Genomic DNA, 26,362 nt, shown 5'->3' on the forward strand with positions numbered 1-26,362 from the left:
GAGGCAGGAGACTCGCTTGAGCCCAGGAGTTGGAGGTTGCTGTGAGCTGTAATGCCACAGCACTCTACCCAGGGGGATAGCTGGAGGCTCTGTCTCAAAAAAAAAAAAAAAACTGTTTTCTACAAATGGGATGAACACTATGAAGGAGAGAAGTAGGGATGCCATGAAATATGTGAAGCCCTAATGTACCCAGGCAGGTGAGGAAAGGCTTCCCTGAGGAAGTTATAACTGAGCTGAGGTTGAAGTGTTATTTAGATAAAGATAACTTGACAAAAGGAAAGGAAAAAATGATTCCCAGGAGGGAACAGAATATGGGCAAAGACCCTGAGGTAGAAGGAAACATGGAATATTGGGGGTAATGAAAGGAAGCCAGCCAGTGTAATTCATAAGAATTATGGCTGCAGAGATACCAGGTAAGATGTTACTGCAGATGTCCAGGTGAGAAGTGATGCGATCTGAAGGACTGTAATGAAATTAAGGGAAAAGAAGGCAGATTTGAGAGACATTTAGGAAGAAATAATTGTTACACTGAGGTCATGGCTCATTTAGTAGAGTTTTAAAGATGACAGACCTTAAGGTTTTCCAGTTTTGAGACCAAATAGTAAAGCTGAGAATTTGATCTTATCTGATGCTCCCCCATGAACCAGATAGCTATTACAGCCAGGTCCTCTAATAGTAGTAACATCTTAATAAGATTAATTTTAGGAAGTGTGCCAGAAGGCTGTCACCACGACATCAGTAAAATCAAGCATGTGTTTAAAAAATAGTTATATTATATATTACAAGTCATCTCACAAATGATAAAATTACTGGTATTTGCAGGATACACACTTGTAATATCCCATTATATCATGTATTTTTCTCTCCTTTGTACTTCTGTGAAAATAAGATTTCAGGGATTAGGGAAAAAGGGGAATAGAAACTTATTATTGGTCAACTTTTAGCATAAACCTATAAAGTAATATTTTTATCAAGAATATCATGTTATACTTGAGGACATGGGGGGGGAGTTAATTACTACTGTATCTTAGATGCTACCATGGTCAGAGAAACGGGTCAGATTAAACAGGTCAGAGAAACAATGGTCAGGTTTAAATGTATTATCATTTTATAATACACATCAATGCTCAAGATATGTGGCAGGAACAGAAACATCCACAAAGGTAGTTCTTTGATCAGGAAGAAGTAAAATACATACACTCATCAACTCTATTCCTTTCCTTGTTTTAGATGATAAAGAAAGGTAAACTTCTATAAAGTCTAACCTCCTGTTGGATGTAATCAGTATAGTATAAAATCTCTCTTAAATCCAAAAGTAAGCTTAAATGTAACAGGAAGCCCACAGTGTCCCCTTACAAATGGATTAACACTATTTCCCAAATACCATAGTATTGGAATTAGATCTTCAGCTCCTCTACTTCCATGAAGCAGAATTTTAAATATATGGTTAAAGAGAAATAATTGCTAGTGTTCACTTTCATATACTAGTTTCTCTCACAGGCCCCAGCCTAAACCCCATATATGGAAGGACCTTGACCTTGAGATAAGATGTTCTAAAAATCTATTTCTCTCTCTCTCTTTCTTTTCCTATACTTATATTCCCATGGAAAAAAATGCTTTCCTTAATCTTAGGTGGTCCAAGGTAGGTACTCCCTTGGGAACCTACCAGAACATGGCATGCCTATAGTTTTACAAATTTTCTGACATCCTATGCTAAAATATAGTAACTAGCACTATGATCCTACAGATAATAGTAGAATCCTAACAGGAGTAATAGCATGAAAGAAACATCATTTAGTCAAAATCCCAAGCTGAGCAAACTATAAGCCAACAGATGAGAAAGACTTTTTTATTAATGACCTGTAACATAATTGGTAAAATCCAGAAATGCACATCTTAATTATCCTTTAAAATCTTTGGGTTGTTAGTAAAAATGTCACATCTGCAATGATGGGGCGATATACTGAACTACTAATACACTAACTGATCTCTACAACTGTCACAAAATCAGAGTCACAGAACTTTATGGGGAAAAAGGACCTTGGTGAGTATCTAATAAATTCCCTCATTTCATAGAAAAAACAGTAAAGGGCAGGGAGGAAAAGTAATGAGATCATATACCTAATTACTAGAAAAGAGGAAAGACTTAAGTACTTGCAGCATGATAAAACCTAGGTCTGGTTTCCTATCTGGTACTCTTTCTTTCTTTCTTTCTTTCTTTTTTTTTTTTTTTGAGACAGGGCCTCAAGCTATCCCCCTGGGTAGAGTGCTGTGGCATCACAGCTCACAGCAACCTCCAACTCCTGGGCTCAAGCGAGTCTCCTGCCTCAGCCTCCCAAGTAGCTGGGACCACAGGTGCCCGCCACAACCTGGTACTCTTTCCATGTCTCCAAGTTAAAGAAAAAAAAAAAAGTTGTTTAATCTGTGTATGGATTGAAAGATACACAAAAATACAGCATATAAGTTTAAAGTTAGTTATGTTTCTAATTTAAAACTTTAAGTTTAAAAAATACATTCTGTCCCAAATGAAAAAATCCCCCCCAAAAGGAAATATATAGTTCAAAGATTAAGTCAAATAGAGAAAGAACAAATGTTTTGCCTCAGCGATGTCTGAAATATAAAAAGGACAATCCAACTTCCTGAGATCTAATTATTATCCATGGGAACCTCAGCTTTTCTGCATCAAGAACTCTAATCCTAACCTGACCCCCTAAATAACCAATCACATGGCTGGAGCCCCCCACAGAGTCTCCAGGAAAACTTAGTTACCCAGGGATTGCGCTGAACCCCTCTCCCATGAATGTTTATTATATTCCCTAGACAAAGCTTTGGCAATTGGAAATAAAGGTTTCATTTAATCTCTTATCAATGGAAAAGGCAACCATCTGTTAATCTTCTTTTTAAAAAAGTCTTTGAAAACTTCACATGAGATGAATCCTTAGAATTCACTGGCTTCCTGGAATAAAAATACTAAAGAAACAGCAAGACACTTCCCAAAGTTTTAAAAAATGGAAGTCAGCTATGTTTGAGTACATCTAGACAAGTATATTCTAAAGGATCTGTTCTCCTTGAAGGCTAAACATTTTCTTTTCTATTTTTGCTTTAGCCACCCCTTACCAATCCAATCCTGTGATTAAATCAGAGACAAAACCTGTCGTGTGGTCTTCTCCTTCCTCCTCCAAATACAAATCCACCATGCCCCTAACTTCCTAGTGCACCTAAATACTTGTACTCCTTTAACAAAGCTCTTGATTCTGCTTTATACCCTGCCAGAGCTATTTCTGACTTAAAAATTCTTTTTGGACCATTTTATACTTGGACAGAACAATGAAGACTGGCCCAAGACTACTTGCAGAATGGGCTGCATGCACAGACACATGCTGCCAAGCCTCTCAGCTTACCATCCTCTCAATCACAGACCTCCCGGTTACAGAAATCCGAGCAAGAACTTCTTTGGTTGTCTTTCCAGATTGTATTCTTGCCCTTCCACACAAAGCCAGGTTATGGTTCCTAGACTTCATTATTTTTAAAAGGCCAATTCCCCAACGTGGTGGTAAAGGAACCCATCCAGTGTTGCTCCAGAGTTAGGATTAGAGGAGAAATTTAGGTTTGACGGTCTGGCACTTCAGTATGAGTCTGTGCTCCTTCCCTCCAGTTCCCTTCTCTAAACTTCCCCAGCTGGCTACCTGTTGGCAGTGCTGGTGTTGCTGCTCCCGCTGCTGTGTTTCTGTGCCCTGCTCAACCTCCGTGGGGGCTTTGAATGCTGCAGCCGGGGGCTTGGCATGGAGGGGAACGATGAGGCGTAGCCATGTTCACACTCTGAAGAGAGCAAGGAAAAAACAGATATAAGAACACAGATACCCAAATCCATGGATCCACAAATCCGAGGTCCTTAGAATAACAGGTTTTTGAAAGCAGCAGTAGTAAACTGTTTTCCACTATTTTGGGTTAGAAGATAAAAAGTCCCAGTCCTTGCCTGTATACCAATCTTGTGACATACAGAGACCGAGCCCACCACCTGAAATGATTTATACTTCCCCTAAACCAAATAATTTCTCCTTCCTCTCCAAAATCCTTTTCTCCAAGAACTCTTTCTGAGATTAATACCTTAATTGCCAAGCCCGGTTAACCATTCGCTGCAATGATTTCGCTTGACTCAAAACTCCCCTTTTCCTGAGCAGCTCTCTCTGCTGGTAGAGCCTCTCTGAGCCCCGCGTTTTTGTGCACATCACATTGTCAAGGACCTGGTTTCAGAGGACTTACTCTCTCCCGACACCAGTTCCCAGAGTTCCTGTTCTCCACACCCCAATCTCTTCCCAGCCTCTCCAGTGGCCACCGCGAAGGGATCCCATCTCTGCATACTCAGATCCTCCATGGGCCTTCCCTCCCTCGACTTTCCCACAGCCTCAGCCGTCCACTCAGATCCGCCCGCCCCCAGAGCCACCAGCACGTTCCTCGCCCCTCCGCCTCCGGGTCCCTTCACTCTGGCTGCCCGGCCCTCCAGCGCCCCGCAGTCCAGGCTTCTCCCCTCCCCGCCCCCACGCACGCGAGCACCTTCCCTCACACCTGTGCGCCTCACGCACACCTCCACCTACAAACTCACGTGCGCCTCGCTCCAAATACACCTGCCCGCGCGCGCGGAGCGCACACCTTCCACACGCGCACACCTCCTCTCACGCCGCACACGCTCACTACACACGCGCACCTTCCCTCACGCGAACCTCCCCTCACGCGCGTGCATCTTGTCTGGGAGCACACACGCGCACCTCCCCTCAGGCGCGCGCACCTCGTCTTAGAGCGCACACCCGCGCGCCCTCCCTCACCCGTCGCACCGCACTCCCCGCGCGGACAAGAAGCGCACGGGCTCCGGCGTCTGAGGCGTGGGAGCCCAGCCGTTACCTCGCTCCCGGCGCTCCAAAAACTCCGCTGCCTCCAGCAGACGCTGCACGTTGATCATCCGCACCCGCTCCATGGGCACCGCGGGTGGCAACCGGGCCTCTCCGCGCTCCCTTCCCTGGCCGACAGGAGGCGCCGCAAGAGGCTACAGTCCGGCACCGCCCCCGGACATGTGCGGCGGGTGGGCGGGCCAGCTCGGCAGCTGCTCGGCGCGCACTCCGCCGCCTCCGCAGCCCCTGCCGCCGCCGGCAGCCCGCGCGCGGTTTGTTTACCTCCCGGCGCGAGCACGGGGGAGGGGCGGGAGCAGCGCCACGGCCCGCCCCCGCCCGCCCCTTCCTCTGCCCCCCGGGAACGTAGTCCCGCCCCGCCCACTGCACGCCGGGATTCGTATGCACACGGCTCCAGTGCGCCTGCGTCCATTGGGATCCTGCAATGGCTGCTGGGAAATGTAGTTCCGCCGAGCTTCCCCATTTGTCTCTACGGCGGAAAACTAAGAAGTTGCCGGAATTTTGCTTGCGGAAGGGAAGGATTCGAGCGGGCTGTGAGTCTACTCCAGAGAAGCTTATCTCTCAGCGACTCCCTGTGGGTGCCCAGGGAATGAGGCATTCCTTGTTTGAAGTGCCATATTCCAGTTCTCCTACTTTCTCATGTAACTTATGTGCCTCAGTTTCCTCATCTGTAAAATGAGGAAAGTAATACACCTGCACGGACAGCACACACAGAAACACTTGAGAAGCCAAAATCGCTGTTCAAAAACAAGAGATGATTTCCTCAAAAAGGGCTTCCATGAAACCCTGCTTCCACACAGACAAGTAGTTATGAAGGTTTTAATCATATTTTTTAAAACTTTCTCCCTCTATTTCTCACTAGAGCTTTTAGACTCCAAAAAAAGCTCTCTGGTGTTATGACTTCAAGCCTCATGGCTAGTGCCTCTGGCTATTCTCACTGCCAATCTCTTTCCAAGTCCTTAATCTAACAAATCCTCAGTCTAGTCCAGGTTCCTCAACCATGGCCTTGTGACATTAGGGATGGTAATTCCCTCTTGGAGCTCTGTTCTGGGCATCCTAAGTTATTCAGTAGCACACTACCACCTCTCAGGTGTGAAGACCAAAAATTCCTCCAGAGTTGTCTAACGTCTCCTGGGACCCAAAATCGGTCCCCACGCTTCCCCCAGTTGAAAGTAACTGATCTAGGTAGAACAAGGACAAGAGGATCCTAACTATTGAAGGCCCTAAGAGTAAACTGGGGACTATGTAAACAAATCTATAACTTTTTCCCACCCTGATGATTTTATTTCTGCTGGTTGACATCCAAAACAAAAAGAAACTCCTGGTGAGGGGAGAATTTTCCCTTCCCCATGGTCAATCCATTGGCGACTACAGAAAATACTATCTTGGGATGGAAATCTTATCCTCTCAAAAATGTAGCATCTGATGCATTTTAACATCCTCTCCCTTGTGCTGTGGGTTTTTTTTTTTTTTTTTTTTTTGAGACAGAGTCTCACTCTGTTGCCCTTGGCGGAGTGCCGTGGCGTCACAGCTCACAGCAACCTCCAACTCTTGGGCTTAAACGATTCTCTTGCCTCAGTCTCCCAAATAGCTGGGACTACAGGCACCCGGTACAACACCCGGCTATTTTTTTTGTTATTGTTGCAGTTGTCATTGTTGTTTAGCAGGCCCAGGCTGGGGTTCAAACCTGCCAGCCTGGGTGTATGAGGCCGGCATCCTACCCACTGAGCTACGGGCGCTGCCCTGTATTGTGTTTTTGAGGGGTTATTTTTTGTTCTTTGTTTTTTTTTTCTTTTTTTTTGGTAAAGTGAACAAAATCTCCAATGAGGTCACAAGCTATAAAATTCTGCCAGCTCTTTTAATAAATACTACAGCTGGCACCACATTTAAGAACCAAATAGATGTTCCATCAAATGCAAGGAGCTCCAAAATGAGGTGTTCACAAGCCATGAGAGAATTTATTTATTTATTTATTTATTTATATATAAAGGCTTTGTAAAAGAAACTGTGCTTTTTCAGCTGTTGGCTAGGTCATTCTACATCTAGGTTTTCCCATTGGGTGTTGGTAGCAGCCAGCCTCAACAAGCGATGTATTGAGTACGGTTGGGATGGAATTATTTTCAAGAAAATACCCATTCAGAACATTTGTTAGTCGCAGGTAGACATTATTATACTGAAAGTTAGTTTCCACCACTTGTAGAACACCATTAAGCTTCAAATCTCAAATTGCCAAAGGAACAATTAAGTTCCTACCCCAGGAACTTTAAAGAGGCAGTTAATGACAAATACAACTCTACTTTGCCCAGAGGGACGTAAACCCACCAAGAAAAGTAGTGTGAACTGAAAATTTACATGAATTCAAGATGGGTTTAATTCTATAGGTTATAAAGCCAGAGCAGGTTAGTGAAAGAAGGCTAGATAGGTGGTTGGGGCTCAAGCCTGGTTTTTCACGATTTAGCTCCAGGTGCACTAACCAGCCCTTCTTCTCAACTAGAGGGCCAAGATGAAGAGATGGAAAGTAGAACAAAAGTCACCAAAAGGCTACCTGCTTACACTGAGCAAGAGAATGGTGATGGTGATGGTGACTGTGGTTTATGTACAGAAATCATCAAGCCTTTTCTAAAAGCAATTGAGGGGACACTTCCTTCCCCCTGCTCTGGCTGCCTCCTCAACTCCTGGCCTGAACCTTGGCCACAAGGGCCTCCCATAGCACAAAGCTTAGGGCTGTAGCCTCAAAAGAGTGATGTCACTCACAAACCGTCCCTCAGCAACAGACTCAGCCTGGAAAAACCCAGAGGCAGCCATGGCCTTTCTTTTACTCAGGTGAAGCTACTTCGCACTACAAATACAGATGGGAAACGGGAAAAGCAAGGCTACCAACGTCTACTGACAAAAGAATGGGAAATCCTACCCATAGTCTGTAGTTCTGTCTTCTCCTTAAAGTATCTCTCTAGGTGGAGGGATGTGGGGAGAGAGGGAAGGAAGGGTAGTCTCATTTGAAAACAGAAAAATGCCCTAGAGTCCCCCAGACCTCTAACAGTCACAGCCTGGATGAGACAGCTTCATGAACAATGGACGCTCCTCTGTTCTATCTTTTCTGCAGAGAGGAGAGACGGAGTGAGGTGAAGGGGCCATGATGCTAAACTGCAAGTCCAAAGCCACTGTGTTGGTGACACCTGGTGCTTAGAACTTCCCTGAAACTGCAAAGTGCTTACTGTGCAGGGCACTGTTTCCTGCAGTTATCTTGAAGGATGGGGGGTTTCAGATAATCGAGGTTGGGGACAAGGGAGAGTGAGCTCCGAGGTCCTAAATGAGAACCCTAACAGTAGCACATTTTCCCATCCCCCACCCCAAAATGAAGATCGCAGCCGCCTCCCACTTCTCCCTCCCGAGCCCAGAAACGTGAAGAGCAGCAGAAAACCTTTCTGTCTGCACAGTGAGTCAGCCCTGCCTAACTTCATGCGTAAGCTCTCAAGTCAGCGGCAGCTCAGAGCTGCGGGTCTGTGTGCAGCCGAGATAAATTTGGGTCTAGAAGGGATGACGTAATGCTAAACCCGAGAGGTAGCAACCTCCTCCCGGGGCTCCAGTCGCCAGGGCTGCAGGCTGACATCCCAACCACACGGAAACGCACCAAGCCACCAGGTGCCCGAGCTGGGGAGAAAGGGAAAGGGTATCAGGTGGGGGGACTGCGGGGGGGGGGGGCAGTGTTAATCTGAGATGGCGGAATCTGGAAGTTTGTTGTTTTTTCACTCTAGTTTTTCGGAGTTAAAAAACAGTCCACTAGCAAAGGTTCTAACAGCTACACTTGACTTCCACCCTAACCCACCTCTTCCGTCTCAGAAAGGGGCGTCTTAGATTTTATTAAATAGCCCTTATTCCAGCAGCCTATTTCAGTGACTTCATAATGGATGAAATCTCTCCAGTGTCCTTTTCTTTCTTTTTTGTATGAACTTGAATCCAAAAAGAAATCTGCATTGCAGGATTGAATTAATATGCACATCTAAGTGGCTTGCTTACTCCGGAGCAGTGCTTGGGTGCTGTAAGGTGCAATTGATAAGGTATTCAGGAGGATTCTGCTAGGTCCACACCAAGTGACCATTTCATGGTTTATGTCATATAAGTTTATATTATTAAGCTGATTTCTCAGTACATTTTTCAGTTGAGAAAACTGAAGCTCAGAGAGGTATGGTAACTTGCCCAAGGCCACACAGCTGTCCATCAAATTGATGGAGCAAGGATTGAACTCAGGCCTGCAGTCCTGTGCTGTCTTCTCATCTCCATACTTCTCTTTCTGGCTGATTCATGTTTAAAGAAGAAAAGAAAAACTAGAGTGAATTTTCTGATCCTTTAAACCTGTGGGGCCCCAATCCTTTAAATGTCAGGATCAAGTTACATGGTTCATTTTTCCCTAAGGAAAGGCTGCCCTCAGAGTCAACTCCTTCTCTGCTGATGATGACTGAAAGCCCTGAGCCCAAACTCACTCTTCCACTATAATTAAAAGACCACAGGTAAACAAGCTTTGTTGTATCGAAGTAGTTACCCTCATGAGAAATGCTCTCAAATACTTTTTTCAAATGACCTTTGCATCATTTGTTGCTGTAGTCATGTAATATTCTCCTATACTTTGTGGCTGTAATCATTTATATTGGTAGATTTTGTGGCTTTCAGCCATATTTGACATATAACCTGGTTGGCCAGGGTATGTTATTCTTTTAAAGCAGTGCTCAATTCCATGAGTTAGTATTTTTGCTTAGAGTTTTTGCATCTACATATATTCAAAACGAGAATAAACTATAATTTTCTTTTTTGTTGCATGCGTAGGTTTTGGTATTGCAATGATCTAGTCTTTTAAAGTTGATTTAAAGCCTTAAAAAAATAATAATAAAAGCTGCTAGAGGCCTTCTGCTGCTAAGAGGATACCCCACATTCTTGCCACAGCCCTGGGTAACCCTCCTTCCCCTGCCAGGAGCTGGCCTAGAGTTGCACTACCCCCACGCCTTGGCATCACTACCCCCTTCCAGGGAGCAGACCTCGTAGAGGTCACTCTTAGCCCAGCCAGGCCCTAGACACTAAACCACACATTCAGCTCCTGCTGCCTTATGTCTGAGTTCTCTCAGCTTCAGGTGCAGCATTTATAATAAAAACAGGCTCTTGCCTGTCTGAGGACAGGTGATCTCACCATTTCTTCCAGCTCCAGTAATCTGATTCTATGATGCTGGGGTTCTTCCAGAACCATGTGGTCCACTTGCCTACTCCAGTGCCATGTAGCTCAAGCTGACTGTGTGCACAGAGCCGCTCCTACAGTCAGTTCATTTAATCCTCTGAGATTCCTGTTTTACAGACTAGGCCCAGAAAGGTTAAGTAATTTGCCTAAGGTCACACAAGGAGTGATAAGATTCAAACCTCAGTTTTCTTGGCAGCCACAGCATACATCCGTATTAGGTTCAATCAGATAAGATCAAACAGAATTGGTAAGGGCAATGGTCTCAATCAAGGGCAATCCCATTCCTCTAGGAGGCTTTAAAAATGTGTAGGAAGGTCTTTTTCAATGTCAAAATGACTGGGGGTAGGAGTTCCAGTGGCATTTAGTGAGTGGGAACCAAGGATGTTAAATCCAGCAGTATTCCAGACTAATCTGTACAAGATCAGTCCCACCAATAGCTCCTTTGTTGAGAAACACTACATCAGAAAGATAGAAAACTCATCATTTATTTAATAAATATTCCTTAAGCATCTTTATGTGCTGGGCCCTTAGCTAGATGCTGAACATAGAATAAGTAACAAAACTACTCCTGGTCTCTTTCCTCAAGGTGCTTACATTCTCACCCAATAGACTGATGATAAGCAAGTAACATCACTGTAAATTGTGATAAGTAGGATAAGTGATAAATGATAAAGGGGAGGTAGGTTTAGGCGCATACGTAGGAGAGCTGGAAAAACAACAAAGGCTGTCCAGGATATCTTCCCAAACTTTAAAGAGCACAGTCACCTAGAAATTGTGACAAATGCAGATTCTGCTTCAGCAGGTCTGGGCTGGGGCCTGGAAGTCTCATTTCTAATAAGCTCACAGAGGGCGCCAAGGCAGACTATCCTCGAACCACACTTACTCCAAACAGCAAGGCTGAAGGCCATGGCAAGGAGTTTGGATTTTTATTCTAAGTGAGATAGGAAAGACACTATCGTAGGGCTTTGGCTGGGTGGCTCACACCTGCTGTCCCAGCACTTTGAGAGGCTGAAGGAATATTTGAAGGCTGAAGCAGTAGGATCACTTAAGCACAGGAGTTCGAGGCTACTATGAAGTATGATTGTGCCAATGCACTCCAGCCTGGGCAACAGAGAAATGCTAAACATTTTTAAAAGAAAGAAAAGTGAAGGCCTTTAATCAAATGAGTAACACAAACCAGTTGTATTTAGGATCATTCTTGTTTCCTAGATCTGGATCTGGGAAAGGACTATATAGAGGCCTATATCATTTGGCCAGATCCAGCTGGCCCACACTGCTTCAGTGGCAGCCAGGACCCAAAGCTCATCTCTGCGCTCACATTTGTCTCTCTCTTCTGGCCTGTCTGGCAGAAACCCTTGGCTCCATATACATGACAACACAGTTGTCCTACAACCTGGAGGCCTTCAGAATGCCTAGCACAGCCTAACAGGGTGTGGACTCACACTTCTGACACCTTGGCTTGCAAAGCCACAGGAGCCCTACTGGTTGGGTGAGTTCCCCAGGGACTGCTGGGCAAGGAAGTATTGCACGTGCAAGCAGCAATACCCTAGGCCATTGCCCTTTAGAGGAAGGGTCCTAATAGGCTCCAGTGTCAATGCCAAAAGAGCCCTGGAAGGTTTTGGCTATTTTCTTTCTGCCCTGGGATGACTGGGGAGAAAAGGAAGCCATCTAGGCCTAGGGGCACATTCCCAAGGGGACCCTCAGCCTGGACTTAAAACATTACAGATTCCAATTCTTGCCTCATGCTGACTTCTTGCTCCCTAAAGGTTCTGCCAATGTCTTAAGGTCTCTCTAGGAAGAAAGAGAAACCCTGCGTTTGCCTCTCTCTTCTACTATATGTTAGCATGTTACGTTGGGAAAGTTAATTGGTCTTGCTAAGGAAGGCTAAGGCTTTCCTCATCTATAAAATGAGGGTAATTATAGCACCTACCCATTGGACATTTGTGAGGATTTAATATAAAGCACTTAGCTGGCACATGGTAAAGGCTCAGTAAAAGAAGGCCACTGTCACTATTCCTTTAGAAAACAGAGAAGACATTGCACTTGTCGGCAGTCCTCTTGGGAACAGGTTATTAGACTACCAAGAGACAGACAAGAATTGCTGATTGGTTTCTATTTGCTTATCATTTGAACTGGAATATAGAACTGGAACTGGTGGCCACACACGCTTCACTTTGGAAGCACCAAGCACGCTGTTTGTCTCCTGAGAGGTTTTAGAAATGTGTTGAATTGAGTTCAATTTTATAGCTAGTAGAAAGAATGAAAGAAAGTTGTTTACAAGGCATTCAGAGTCTTGGGAGTCTAGAAATATGGTAGGATGGCCAGGCTGTGGTGGAGGTAAGGGGGAGATAACACAGGCACACCATACAGTAGAAATAAAAACAGAGGCCATACTAGCTTCCACTTGCCACTCATGGCCAGAAACAGAGTAGCCCTGCAGGTGCTCTACATTTTAATGCAGAAGTCCCAGGTCATCTTTATTTGAGGATTCTTGCTAACGGCAATGAAGATACAGAGTATGATATTGCAAATAAGAGGTAATCCAAATCCCTGTTTACTGGCTTTAGTTTAAATTTCCCAATCTCCCTCTCCTGCAGGAAAGAGTGTTTATCTTTCAAATTTTGTTGTGTTTGAATTTCCTTAGCAGATACTAGACTTGGATATTTGAGGTATGTGCCAAGGGCATGTTGCATGGGAGACTGGGCTTGGCACAGAACCGGTGTGGGCAATTCTCCTAGTGTAGAAGGTCCCTATCAGTAAAGAACTGAGAGTAGAATTTGTTTATTTACAAGGTTGCTTACATTGTGCTTGGTTTCCTAAGCTCAGGCTGTAAAGAAAAGAGAAAGAAAATGGAGAAGAAGAGATGAAGAAAGAAAAGAAAAAAGTCAGTTCTGTAGAAATCATAAGAACAAACATGAAAACCCAAAGGATTTTAAACATGGAGGGTGGAGGCAGGGAGGGAAGGAACTGCAGACAGTCCCCAGGTTACAAACAAGATGTGTTCTACAGGTTTGTTCTTAAGTTGAATGTGTATGTAAGTCAGAACAGGTACATTCACCTATTACCCATAATAGAGCCTCTGTTCATGTGAGTTGTCTATCAGTGGGATGTTTGTAATTTGGACACTGCCTGTATTCCTTTTGGAAGCCCAGGATAAATTTCTATTCCGTCTCTAATAATGATTAAAACCAAAGATACAAAGACTAAGTCAAATGCCATTTCACATTTTGGGGGTTTATTTTTAAGACAACTTTATATTCAAAACCTGGCATTGGAGTAGAGTATCTGCTCCATGAAGCCAGGTACTGTACCTCCAGGACCTAGCACAGTGCCTGATATAAAGCAAGTATACGCTCCCCCCACATGCCAGTTTAACAAATAAATTAATGAACAAACTCGCAAAACAAATTTAGAAAGACTGACATGCAACATAATTCCGCATCTTACCAACGTACTTGCTGTAAGGGCCTTTTCAAGAGTTTCTCTAGTCTCATTTTTTAAAAAAAGAACTTCTATTTACATATATTTCCTGGGAACTTATTGCTCAAAGCAGGAGTCACCTGAACTTTCAAAATGTTTCACAACCAAGGGGCCCAGCACACGTTCTGCCAAGATGAGGAAGCTAAAGTAGCCTCCCGCTTGGGATGATGGTGGCAAATGTCTGTTATTTTTGGCTGTAGAGATCAAGTCACCTGTTGACAGCTTTAACACTTCTAGCCAGCCCACTCAGGTGCAATGATAAGAGGGTTTCCTTTAAGTTCAGCAGAAGTGCCAGAGGACAGGTGTCTGTCCCTTGGGAATTGATAACTCTTTCTCTCTCTCTTCCTTCCCTTCCTCTCCCTTTCTCTCCTCTCCTCTCTCTCTCTTTCTCTCCTCCCCACTCCAGTGTGAGTCCAGAGCTCTACCCCCAAAAGGAGCGCCCCCAAGAAGACATGAATTTCTCCTCTTCAGTTAAGGCTTGGGGCAGCCATCTCATCTCTGTCACCATATTCTAGCTCCTTCCTCCCTCCTCCTACCCCTCAACTGTAAAAGAAAATATTTTTTTAAGTTTGGCAAATTCAAATTACCTTCATTTTGAAAGACGATTGAGAATGTTGCAATGACCTTGGTAATAACCAGACACACCCTGGGATCAGTAAACCAGGTTTGAGAATTGCTGACTATATAAGCACTGGACCTATAAAACAAAAGCCCAGTTTGGGGCTCAGGCTCAGACCCATTCTCCTGTCAGGCAGAAGGGAACACAGCCCAGAAGGACCTGGTTCTGCCGCTGCTGTGTCATCTTGAGCAAGCCACTGTCCCTCTCTGGGCCTCAGCCTCCATGTCAGTATAGTCAAGATGATGAATGCTCTGTGACCTCTGGGACTCTTTCTGGCCCTGATGCTCTGTTCTACCACCTGCCTCCTTTATAAACAAAACCCAAAATGGAGAGAATGAAGAATGGAAGGGAAGAGAAAAGTGCAAAAGGCCAGACTACCAGAAATCTCCCCCCTTTTCTACCTGCTGAAAATTGCTTTCCTTGTCCTGCAAGAAGATTCCCATGTCTTTCTGGGTTGTTGCTTTTTTATTTCTTTTTCTTTCTCTCTCTCTTTTTAAAAGCCACAAAGCCACAAAACCATAAAATTTACCTCCCCAAAACGGGTGGTCTGGAAGCCAGAGCTATTGGGGGTTAGGTGTGTTAGGTCTGACTTACTGGTGGTATCTAAGCGAAGACCAAGCCAGGGCAAGCATGTGCTTCTCCTCCAGAAACCCAGTTTAAATCAATATTTATCCAACTGTATTTATAGAAAGTGGTGGTGGCAGGGAGGAGGGGGTGGGTGAGGAGGCAGGGGGATCTAAAACAGAACAAGCCACAATGACTGATGCAAATCTTTGTGGCCAATTCCCTTCTGCAGGCCGGGCTTTTTCTTAAAAGGCAAAAGACCCGGCTTTTGATGAACCTGCTGTTGGCCCCAGTACCATAGCAACAGCCCCAAGTCCTCTAATATGCCCAGAGGATAGACTAGGGAAAGGCAGCAGGAGGGGGGTGGTGTTTCCTAGGAACCCTAAACTTGAGTTAGGGCCAGCAGAGTTGAACAACTCTGAAAAACAAAAATCCTCTCTCACTGGCTATTCTGTCTTCAGCCTCACTTCTAAACCTTTTCTAAACAAGGTGTGAGCAGGATAAAACATGCTTGAATAATCAACAAGGTGTTTCAAATACCAGCTCTGCTTCAGGTTGCTGGGTGACCTTGAGCAAGTCATTTCACCCCTTTGGACTTCATTCCTTGGCTATAAAATCAGTACACGTGTGTACAGTTAAGACTGGATGAGACCGCAGGCTCAGCTCTGCTGCTTACTGACCATGCAACCTTTGGACGAGTTACCTGGATTCCCTGCTCCTTGCCTACCTCTCTGTAAAATGGGATAATAAAAGTGTTTCTGTCACAGGGTTGTTGGGAAGATTGGAGTGGATAAAGCATGTACAGTCCCACACTTGGTATGTGGTTAGTACTCAATAAATGGTAGCCGGTATTGATATTATGTAATACAATTAGACTTTTGCCCCAGCCATCCCAGATGAAAAGCATTTCTGGATGTGTCAGTGGGGAATTATTTTGGTGTGAGACGAAAGATGAGTGACCAGCTGCTGCCTCAATAACTAATAGAGCCTCCTTTTTCCTCCCAAACCAGGAATGGCTCAATTTGGCTTTGCTAACTTCCTAAGGCCCTGTCCTCTTTCCCTGGATTGCCCTTCCTAGGGCACCCAGTGGCGGGGAGCTCTGGAACTCCAAAAATCACAATTAGCCTCTGAACAGTCTTCTTCTGACATTTACCAGTAGGCAGAGACCATATTTAAAACTGGGGGGAAAGCTGCATCAGGAAACATAATTTAGGGTGCAGAGGAAATAGGGCCTGATCTAAGAATGCTCTTCACCCAACTCTACTAAAAGCAGTTACCCTATACCACTCCCACCAACAAATCAGCCTATAAGGTTTCCAGAAAAAAGCAATTACATACAGTGAGTAGATGTTCAATACAAATTTGTGGAATGAATGAATGAATTCATCATAAGATGCTGCCAGGCAGAAACATTAGTTGCCATCAAAGCCTTCAATTTCAGCACAAGTTGCCCTATTCTCTTAGCTTCTAGGCCAGTACCTTTTCATTCTTAGGGTCACAGCTGTTGACAGAATGCAGTTTTAGCTCTCCAACCCTGACCTATGGTCTCTTTGTAGGCTTTGGTCAGAGCTCAGTATTTCCTACTCTCCTGCAAGTAATAGAGAGGCTATTTTACGTTCCCCGGCTTCCAAACCTGATCCCTGTGCCACAGCCAGTGGCAGCCAGTAATTGACAAATATAACTGATCAAGACAGTTATATTGTCGTCTGTCTGCCCAGTGGTTGTATATGCAATGGGTGATAAATACGAAATAGTGTAGGTGATCTTTTCCCTTAAGAAGCTAATTATCTCCCTTTGAAGATTAATACACAGAAGCAAGTGGAGAATTCCATGGTTATCAAAGCTCAGAGAAGTTACTATTTATCTAGCACCTATTATATTTCAAGTACTTGAAACATTTAAATGCAGTACCTCATGCAGTTGTTTGGCAATGATAAGAGAATGGTCCTATTTCCTTATCCCCATTGTACAAAAATGAAATGGACCTCAGAGAGGATAAGTAATTTGTGGCTAAGATTACACAGTCAGTAAGCCGCAGAATAGGACCCTGCTCCATATGCTTGCAAAGTTTTCATTCTCTCAGCTACTCTGACTTAATAAAGAGAGCCAAATGGACAGAAATAGGCAGGGGAGGCTTCCTGGAGGACATAGGAACTGACCTAAGTCTTGGGGGGACGTAGGATACAGATGACCGCAAGGAATTAAGAGAATAAGGGCATTCTAGACAAAGGGAAGAGTCTGAGGCAAGCACAAAGGCTTGCCTGTGAAGCCTACTTGCTGGTGGACCTGCTGGACAGGAGCAGAGATTTCATGGTGGAGGAGAGATTGAGCCAGGAAGGCAGGGTGGGGTCAAATGACACCACACAATAGCAGCTCCCTGCACCAGGAGGAAGAGGCTGCTTCTTGCCCTATCCATTCCCCCTAGAAAAGCAATCCACCCTGGAACGAGAGACCCACTCAAGGAAGAAACCCAAAGCTTACTAGTCTTGTGTAATCATTCTTCTCTATCTTAAGTGTTGCCTCCAAGGCCACTGGGAAGCCCGTTTCTCTCCTCCAGACCTTACCTGCTATCACAGCTTCTTCCTCCAAATAGTTTTTATACACCTGATATCTGTGAACCTCTTTTTCCCTCTGAGTTTCAACCTTTTCCAAAACAAGAACTAAGTCTTTTTCTAAGTATTATTCTTTGTCACTGCTCCACTAGACTTTAACTGCATTCAGATGATAATGCTAGCATTTTTTTTACATTTTTTTTTACATATAACTTCGAATTTGTGATAACAGGGCCACAGTCGTCAAGGTTAATATTTCTGGAAGACTCCAATTTGAGAGTCATAGGGGCACACATGCAAATATACCTGCACTTTCCAGGGAATCTCTTGCCTTGCAAACAGCTGACAGTCAACACTGTTGGCTGAATTTGAACATTTCCCCCAAGAACACTCACTCTATCTACTGGAAATAATTCAGCACTGTGGCCACAACTTAGTGAACACTCTTAGTACGGAAACCTCAACAAGGCAATGAGAAGCAGTTCTGGCTACAATGGAAAATAAGGCAAGCTCCTGCCAAGTAAGTGCTTTGCAAACAGCAGCAAAAACGGAACATGTGAACTCGTGACTAGGGTCTATCGTGCACCTCAGGAAGATCTCACCTAATTTGAAATGGAGAATCGAGGCTGGACGCTCATCTCCAGGGAAAATTGCGTCCCTTTAAGAACAGACTGGACCAGCTGGCCACACTACAGCTCCCAGAGATTTCCTGGCTGGCATCCTGGCTCCACCCTCCAGCCTCTAGCCTCAGCAACGCATGACGTCAGAGGAGACTAACGCTGCCGATTGGCTGAATGAGGCAGCTAGGTCAAGTCCAGTGGTAGGAAAGAAGTTTGTCTCCATGTGGAAACCATGTGTCTCTAGCAGGGAGGGGGAGGAGGAGGCGGAGAAACCGAGATCAAGTGATTACTGGGGAACTCGCCGAAATGAAGGCAACGAGGTTGTGCACCTGAGCCGGCCAGCAATACCCTTTATAGTAGTGACCTAAAAAAAAAAAAAAGACTTGTACAACAAACAAAACCTAAGCCTCCCCAATCATAATAATTAAAAAACTAGAATCTTTGCTTCCTTCCCAAAACCTGAGACCTGAGAAATGCTGGAATCCTATCGGAACGCCCAGATCCCTTTCCCTCCCCCAACGACTGAATGATGTAAGCGTTTCGGAAAGCAGAGCTCCGGAGCAAAACAAGCCCCGCGCGCGCTGAGCAGCCCGCAGTGCCCGAGCCTGGCGCACGCACGACCCGCCCCCCGACTCGCGTTATTGCTGTGCACACGCGGACTGCCGTGACGCGCGGGCATTGTGTGCAGCTAGCAGAAAACAACGGCGAGCGCCGCCAGCGCGAAGAAGCGCCCCTAATAAAACCAGACAGATGCAGGGCCCGCCGTTTTCCGTACCAGGAGACCAAAAGCGAGCAGGAGGAAGGGAAGCGAGTGGGGAGGATAAAGTGGGCCCCAAGGGCCCCTCCTGTTTGCAGAGGGTAACAGAGGGCCAGGCGGATGGTCGCACGGAGTTTGCTGGAGGTCACCCCAGCCTGCGTGAGCTGTTGGGAAGGGGGCGAGAGTCTGGAGCGGGGTCTCTGCAGCCGAGCTGGGTATGGCGCAGCGCCCCAAGCTCTCGGGGAAATCTGGGGGCCGTTGGCATCACGTCATTTAGAGCCAAACAGCGCCGGCGAAAAGAGGCGAGAGAGCTAAAAATACTCCCGCGGGGAGCGGGCCGGAGGAGGAGGGGTTGCGGGGCCGAGGGACTTATTACGCACACGAAGTTGACTTTGACTGGGGAGCTAGGGCTCCAGAGCCCCTCTCGGGGGCTGGCAGGTTTGCAGCGGTGACGCCTCGGGAGAGAGACCGGGAAGAAGCCCCTCGGCTTCACCAGCCTCTGGAGCCCCGCTCCGCCGCCGCGGGCCCGCCCCGTACGGGGCAGCCCTAGCTCGGCGCGCCTGGCTCCCTGCTTACGTGACTGGTGGCCACGCCGGAGCCCCGGCACGGGGTAAACAAGGAGGTGGTGGCAGCCAGGGCGGCGGGGGCGGGGTGGGGCGAGGGGAGGTCTCCGATTGTCTGCGTGTGCGAAGGGGGGGGCGGGACGCTGAGGAAGCTCGGCCGCCTCCGTAATGCATTTGCTGAGTGGTGGGGGCAAAACCAGGTTTGCCACACACTGCCAAGGTGCCCTCTTTGGGTGCACCCCTACCTAACCAGAGCTGATGCCACAGGACAGACTCCAGAGAACTGGGGATCGGGACAGGGTAGCTAAAGAAATCGAACCCCTCCCCCCAGCAACAAAAGCAAACACACCAAACAAACCACGTTTTCTCCCAGCTTCCCCTACCCCAGCCCTGGCTTTTCGGAAACTACCCTCCAGACGAAGGCACGCATTGTGTCCCCAGCCCCCCACCCCGTCTCCCCGTTGAATAATAGCGAAGCGATTCGGCTACATACACAGCCTGCGCTGCGCCTCTCTCCCAACCCAGGCACTCCGTGAAAACATGCGAGAAGAGAAATAAAGAACGCACCACCAATCTTCCAACACAAATCCCTGTTTTGGCCTTACAGCGTCTGCACAATTGCACTGCCAGCACAGGGCTACTTTAACACTGAAGGCCTGGAGGGTCGATCAGCGAAGGTGTTTTTGTATTTGAGGGTTGTTGTGTTGGGTAGGGGGGAGGTTTGCAAGATCTGACACGTTGCAATCGGACCCTTCTTTCTCTCTCTCTCCTCTTTCTCTCGAGCCTCATTGATCTTTCTACTTGTTCGGGCGGATTAAACCTCCAGGTTTCCTCCTGTCTGTTGGTCCATCTACCTCGTCCCTTTTCTCCTCACAGCTATTATTCTGGGGACTGTGCTGGAGACGCCGTACACGCGTGCCCCCGTTAGGGCGCTGAGTTGACTGCTGGGGACGGGTAGGGGACCTAGCTGGCAGCGGCAAAAATGAAACAAACAAGGAAGAGGCCAGGCCGGGGTGGGGTTCCCAGCATCCCCCCCCGCCCCCAGTAGCTCTCTACCTGAATCTGGAGGTTGGCTGGGGGGGACGAGGGGGAGGGCAGTAGAAATCGACCAGGAAGACGTTTGCCTTGCTCGCCCTGTGCGCTCACTCAGGAGCTGGGAGCCGTGTCTCGGAAAATAAAGAAACCGCAGACATCAGCCCACATCTTCGTCCCCAACTATTGTTTCTGCAAGATCCCAAAGTTTCCTTCTAGCCGCGTCCCTACGGCCAAGTTTCTCCAGCACAGGACGACGGGTCTGGGGCGTGCTGTTGGCACTCCATGGCCCCGCTGCCCTCACTTTGGGGGGCGAGAGGATGGCACCCCAAAGCAACAGAGGTGCAGGGCGACTATGTCTGTGGACGCGGTAGCTTGAGCCCAGTCCCGCTGTGAGAGGAGAGGGGAAGGCGAAGTAGACAGGAGAGAGAGGCAACCAGAGCCCACGCCGTGGAGAGCTGTGTGGTTGTGTTATTGTTGTAGTGTCTGCGTGTTTTCTTTCTGGATCCTCTGAGCTCTGCCTATGGTTTCCAACTTTCGGCTTCTAATCCTCACCCCACCCAGGAACGAGCGACAAAAAGCAACAGCAACAACAACACTTGTCTGCCTGAGACGGCTTCGGGGGAAGAAGGGGGGGGGGGAGGAAGAAAGGCGTCCTCGAAGAGATGAGCTCTCTTGGCTCAGTTGTCAGCAAACAACAACACTCCCCCGCTCCCTGGCCAGGCCATCCCCTCAGCCCACCGTAGACAGACAGACCAACGCACGGACAGGCCCCCCTCTCCCCCTCGCTCGTCTTTGTTACATCTTTAGCAGCTTTGTGCGTGCGTGTCCTTTCCTCGGTGTCATCGGCTTTACTGCCGAGGGCTTGATGTATGTGTTGGGGGTGGGGGTGGGGGGTCTCGGGGCTGAGCTGGCGACAGGGGTCGCCCAAGTAGGCGAAAAGGAAAAAGCCAGGCGCCGAGGAGGAGCCGGGGCCCCCAAACTTACTTTTGTTTTCTTTCTCGATCTGCTCCAGGTAGCTGGCGGCCTCGAGCAGGATCTGCACGTTCTGCAGAAAAGTGTTGATGTGCTTCTCCATCGAGTTCTCGCTGGTGTTGAAAATGTCCGAGAAGGGGCACCTGGGCTTGGCCCCTGCGTGCTCCTCCGGCTGGGCCGGGGGCTGGGGCGCGGCCGCGAGTGCGGCCGGGGGCACAGCCGGGGGCGCGGCTGAGGCCAGCCCGGTGCCTTCGCAGCGCGCCTCCTTGCGCGGCCGCCCGCGTTTGCCCATGGAGGAACGGGGGTCCGCTGAGCTCGTCCGCTTGCGGGGCTGCGCTGCCCGGCCGAGCTCCGGGCCCCCAGGGAGACCCGGCCGGCTGGAGCGGAGAAGGCGCCGGGGCGAGGAGCGGGCCTGACTTCCCGAGCCTGGCTGCGTGCGGTTGTGTGTGTGTGTGTGTGTGTGAGTGTGTGTCGGGCTCGCTGTGGGTCTGTGTGTATGGGAGATTGAATGAACCTACAGGACAGACGGAGGCGCTATGGCGCCTGGGTCCTAGCGCTAGCCCGTCGCCATCGGACCGGTCAAAATAAAAGGTGGAGACTAGCGAGGCAGGGCCCGCCCCCGGGCGGTCCCGGCACCCTTTCCCTCCTTGTCCCAAATCTCACCACAGTGCAGAGTTGTGTATATTAACCAGAGTGGAAAAACACACAATGTCTCGGAGGGCATCTGTGTAAAAACAAAAACTATTTTCTTCATAGAAAAATAATACCTTAAAAAGCGTCCAGCACATAGTAGGTCCCCAGTAAATGGTAGCTGCTATGACTAAAAAAAATAAAGCCTAATTGAAATGCGACGACTTGAACCATCCCTGTAACCTGTAACCTAACCAGAAGCTCCTCCCCCCAGCACTAACACACACACACACACCTGTGTGTGCCTTCACACAGCCAGATGAAACCCCCAGACCACCCAAATCCAGGTTACAGATTTCCGCACTCCTTTCCCCCTTCAAATGCAAAGTTATTTTCCAGGAAGAGGGAGGAGATGTAAGCATCTCTCCACACTCCTCTTCCCACCCGTGGTCCAGCTGTGCAAAGCTTCATGCCAGGGTGCCTCCACACCTAGCTCCCTTTTATTTAACAGAAAGGCAGAAATGGCAGGCTGGCAACCACCTCCCCACCCCCAAGCTAAATTTCATCTTGGGTTCTGAAGACCCCTACCCCAGTTAACATTGTTTCACTGCTGCTGCCCTTAGCAACCATGGATGCTGTCTAGCTCTGGGTGGTGCTGTGGGAGTCAGGGGGATCACTTTAGAGGTCATTGAGAAGGATTCAAATCCCAGCTCTCCTGCAAGTCCCTTAACCTCTCTTGGCTTAAGTTTCCACATTGTTGAAACTTCTGGTAAGGTGCTTGTGTGGATTAAATTATCTGCACTTAGCTCACTCTGGCCCATAGTAAGATCTTGTCCTCCCAATCTACCCCCAGGCTCTTGCATCTAAGAGGGGAAGATGCATCTAACATCTGATGTAACTTGCATCTAAGAGGGGAAGACGCAGTGAACAAGGCTCTTCTGGTCTTCACTGGAAAACATCTCTATGACAAATCCATCTAAAGATTGTCAACTTGCAAGGCCATCTGGAGTTTTCCTCCAGGGGAACCACTGACATAGAGGATGCAGGGGATACTGCCCCCTAGAGTTGTGTGGTGCAATGACCCTACTGAAAGGCAGCTTCATAAAAATTTGTCAGACTCTTAGTGGAAATGGAAACTTTTTTAAAATGATGAGAAAGCACATTTATTTGCAACATACTCTCCATATAAAACTTACAGAGCATGTATACACAAACCCCTGCTCCCAGAGCCTTCAAGAAAGCCTTTGTGAACTTTCAAAAATATAATTACCTGCTACTGATAACAACAGGAACAATTAGTAATTGACATTTTAAAGCCAAGATATTCACATTTCAGACCATAATATAATCACACTACATACATGCTCTTTGCTTAAATTCCACCTTATGACCAATTTTGCCTGATTGACCTCTGAATCCTTTGGCTACTATGGAGCGGTAGGGTAGAGGCTTCTAAGAGCTGGGAGATAAAAGTTCATCTTCCATTATCAGAACAATTATTGACTTTTTGTTTCTGTTGGAACCACAATCTGAGTTATTCATGTTGAAATGTCTATACTTTAGAAGGCCTCATGTATACACAGTTTCAAATAAGCTTTATCCAAGGCCATTTTGCAAAAGGCAGCACTTGGGTGAAATAGCTCTGATCTCTCTTGCCCCAAATGAAAGGTGTTACTTAGGCAATGAACCAGCTAAGCTCAGAGAAAACCTTGTCTTTTCTCTTTAATCCTCCCCATCCCCTGGTGGCATGGGTCAAATATTCTGCACCCCACATGTATGAATATGCACACCCACCAGAGAGGCACACCCCATACATGAATGCCGGATGGGGGAAGGGTGTTTTGTAATTATTTGTTTACCCCTGTTCCATCTCTCATCCGTCTGTGAGCTTCAGAAAGTCCAGTGGGAATCTTCAAGCTGGGCCACAGATCTGACCAAAGCCAAAATAAACAATGGCTTGAAGAAAATCTACAAAAAAGTGCTGATTTGCACTATTCCCACAGCCAGCCACAGCCCCCACCATCATTCCCATGGAAAACACCACTGCTGGTGCCAAATCAAGTTTTCCCCCCATCATAGGGGCATTGTTTTTTGTTATTATGTGAGTTCTTAGCATCAGACAATGGCACCACAAGAGACACAGTGGAGGCAGGAGAAATGTCTTTTTGTTTCACAAAGTCTGTGCTATTGTACCCCCAGAGTCTTGCATACAGTTTAGTTGCACATATTCATTTTGGTAACACGTATGTGGAGCAATGAATGTGCCAAGCTAAGCCCAAAGCCCTTTCCTTATTTGTTTTCAGAGCTCATCAAGTGTTAAATCATATTAACATCGCATTGCTTTCTCCTTCTTCCCCCCTCCGTCCCCCAATTAACAGATTTCTCTAATAAAGTTGGCCCCAACAGAAAGAGTGGTGTTTCAGAGGTTATATCACAGGACAGGCATCCAGGATGCTGGGTTACAAGCTCAGCTCCATTCCTGATTAGCTTTGCTTCCCAGGAGGAGCCATTCAAACCCTTTGCAACCCTCCTTTTTCTGGGGCTTTGATTCCAGAAGCAAACAGGCCTTTTTGGAAACTTGCTGAGAATTTCTGCAGAGAACAGGTAGGGGACGAGAATGCATCCACCCCAAACGTGTGAACCCTTTGAAACAAAAGCAAAAATGCCCATGAGGTCAGCCACAATGCTCCTGGAGGGTCTGAGATATCTTAGGTACCCACTCAGCCTGGGTCTTGTCTTCTCAACCTTCTGTTTATTTGTTTAGCTTATTTGCTTATTTGGTAAATGTTTTTCCAACAACCTTGTTTACATATTAAAGCAAGATTGTTCTTTCCTTTCTTTCCTTTATTTGCCCCTCCCTCCAGGACATTCTGTACTCCTACATCAAAGGAGTTGTTTTGTCTGTAATTATTTCTTCCTCACAGAGACTGCTTAATTATTGAAAAGGTGATAGATGAATTGCCACTGAGACCTTCTCACCTTGATTGGGATGGGATGCTCTCTCTCTGCCATGAACAAGTCTGGCTCTCCTGAGCTCCTTTACCCTGCTCTTCCTTCCTATTAGTGATCCCCTCACTAGCCTTTTCTGCCTAAATCTCTCACTCCAACCTCTAGCTTTACACCTTGGATCTTGCCAACATGTTCCAGTCAAGTTCTTCCTTTAAGTTCTTCCCTGCTCTTTGCCCTGTGGGACTTGGTAAATACCATCCAGAGGCCTTCTGCCCATGCATTGTCACTTGAGTCCTGATTCAAGAGCCTTCCCAGCTATGCTTTTCCTGGGCACCTTTCCCTTTGGAAAGGAGTCATCCAGCAATAAGTGGAGGCGCTGGCTCATAGTTTCTTCTTCTTGGGGGTCTTAATCTTGCCTTCGTCTGTTAGAAAGGAGGAGTGGTCCATGGACAGTCCAGGATTTGAGGATTAGGAACTATAAGACACAAGCAGATAGGCAGGAACAGGGAGACCTGCCTCTCCCACTGGCTTAAAACTGTTGACTAGACCTCCTTCAACCACTCCCCATACTCCCAGCCCTGCCCCCACGCTCACCAGTGGGTGTAGTCATGGGCAGAGGATAAGTAGGCACCACCCTATGGTGGAGCTCACTGGGTGTCACCTGCTTCTGGGGGCATTATCTCAATTCTCCTGGACTCTGCCCTCTTTTCTCCTAGAACTCTGAGTCTGGCAGGCCCTTCCTGACTCAGTGTAACTCCTGGACTTCTATCCAATGTCCAGTACTTACAGGGTTCATTAGACTATGAGCTCATCGAGGGCAGGGAGCACACCTCCGTCCTGCTGGCATCCCCGGACCCTGGCAACTAGCACAACATGTACATGGCACACAGTGGGGGGCTGAGGTCAGGAGACTAAAGGAATGAAGACCCTTTCTGCCAGGTTGAAGGCTTGGTACTGGCCTTTCATGGCTTCTTTGCTCTCGTGTGGTAAGAACAGGCATTTGACATTGTCTGCAAAACTATTCCTAAGTCACTCATATTAAAGTTTAAATATCCAAATACTGGCTCAGAGGAAAAGCCAGAAACCCACTGAGCCAGCTGGTTGAGATTCCCTTACCAAAAATGCAGAGGCTCAGCTGCCCTTTCCTCTTCCCTTTCTGCTGGTGACAGATCTGGTGATGTGATGGGTCTTCTCTGTTATAAGATGCCTCTGACGGAGACTTTTCAAAATCACCGGGCAATGAAGTTAGTGACCTGAGACCAAACTGACAGTCACATGCAGCTTTTTCCCCCAGTCTGGGGTATTTTCGTAGTCCTTCAGGCCCTAATTTCTTTAACATCTCTATTTTTTAAAATGAGTTCTACAAAAGATTTTAAGTTGATGTACATTAAAGTGTCACATGTCAGTGACAGACACTTCCCAAAGGCCTTTGAAATTAAAGATGGCTGATGCCTTAAGCTAAAGGAATGAAGTTCTTTTTTTTTTTTTTTTTT

At 47.0% G+C, this 26,362-nt stretch overlaps 1 protein-coding gene across 2 annotated transcripts in view; it reads right to left on the reverse strand.

Annotated features, from left to right (window-relative positions):
* MXI1 (MAX interactor 1, dimerization protein) overlaps positions 1 to 21,782 on the reverse strand; it is a 77,854-nt gene extending 56,072 nt beyond the window's left edge. The window contains exons 1-2 of one of the 2 annotated variants that reach the window (XM_003787178.3): positions 21,303 to 21,782; positions 3,687 to 3,819 (exon numbers count right to left, since the gene is read on the reverse strand). In XM_003787178.3, the coding sequence (XP_003787226.1) occupies positions 3,687 to 3,819; positions 21,303 to 21,582 (413 nt within the window). In that variant the 5' untranslated portion in view covers positions 21,583 to 21,782. Of the gene's footprint in view, positions 1 to 3,686; positions 3,820 to 4,899; positions 5,161 to 21,302 lie in introns of those variants that run through there. The other variant, XM_003787179.2, reaches the window with a different exon arrangement.
* Between the last annotated feature and the right edge of the window lie 4,580 nt (positions 21,783 to 26,362).

This window comes from Otolemur garnettii, unplaced genomic scaffold (assembly GCF_000181295.1).
Source record: "Otolemur garnettii isolate 467f Iridium unplaced genomic scaffold, OtoGar3 scaffold00021, whole genome shotgun sequence".
NCBI classification, from domain to species: domain Eukaryota; kingdom Metazoa; phylum Chordata; class Mammalia; order Primates; family Galagidae; genus Otolemur; species Otolemur garnettii.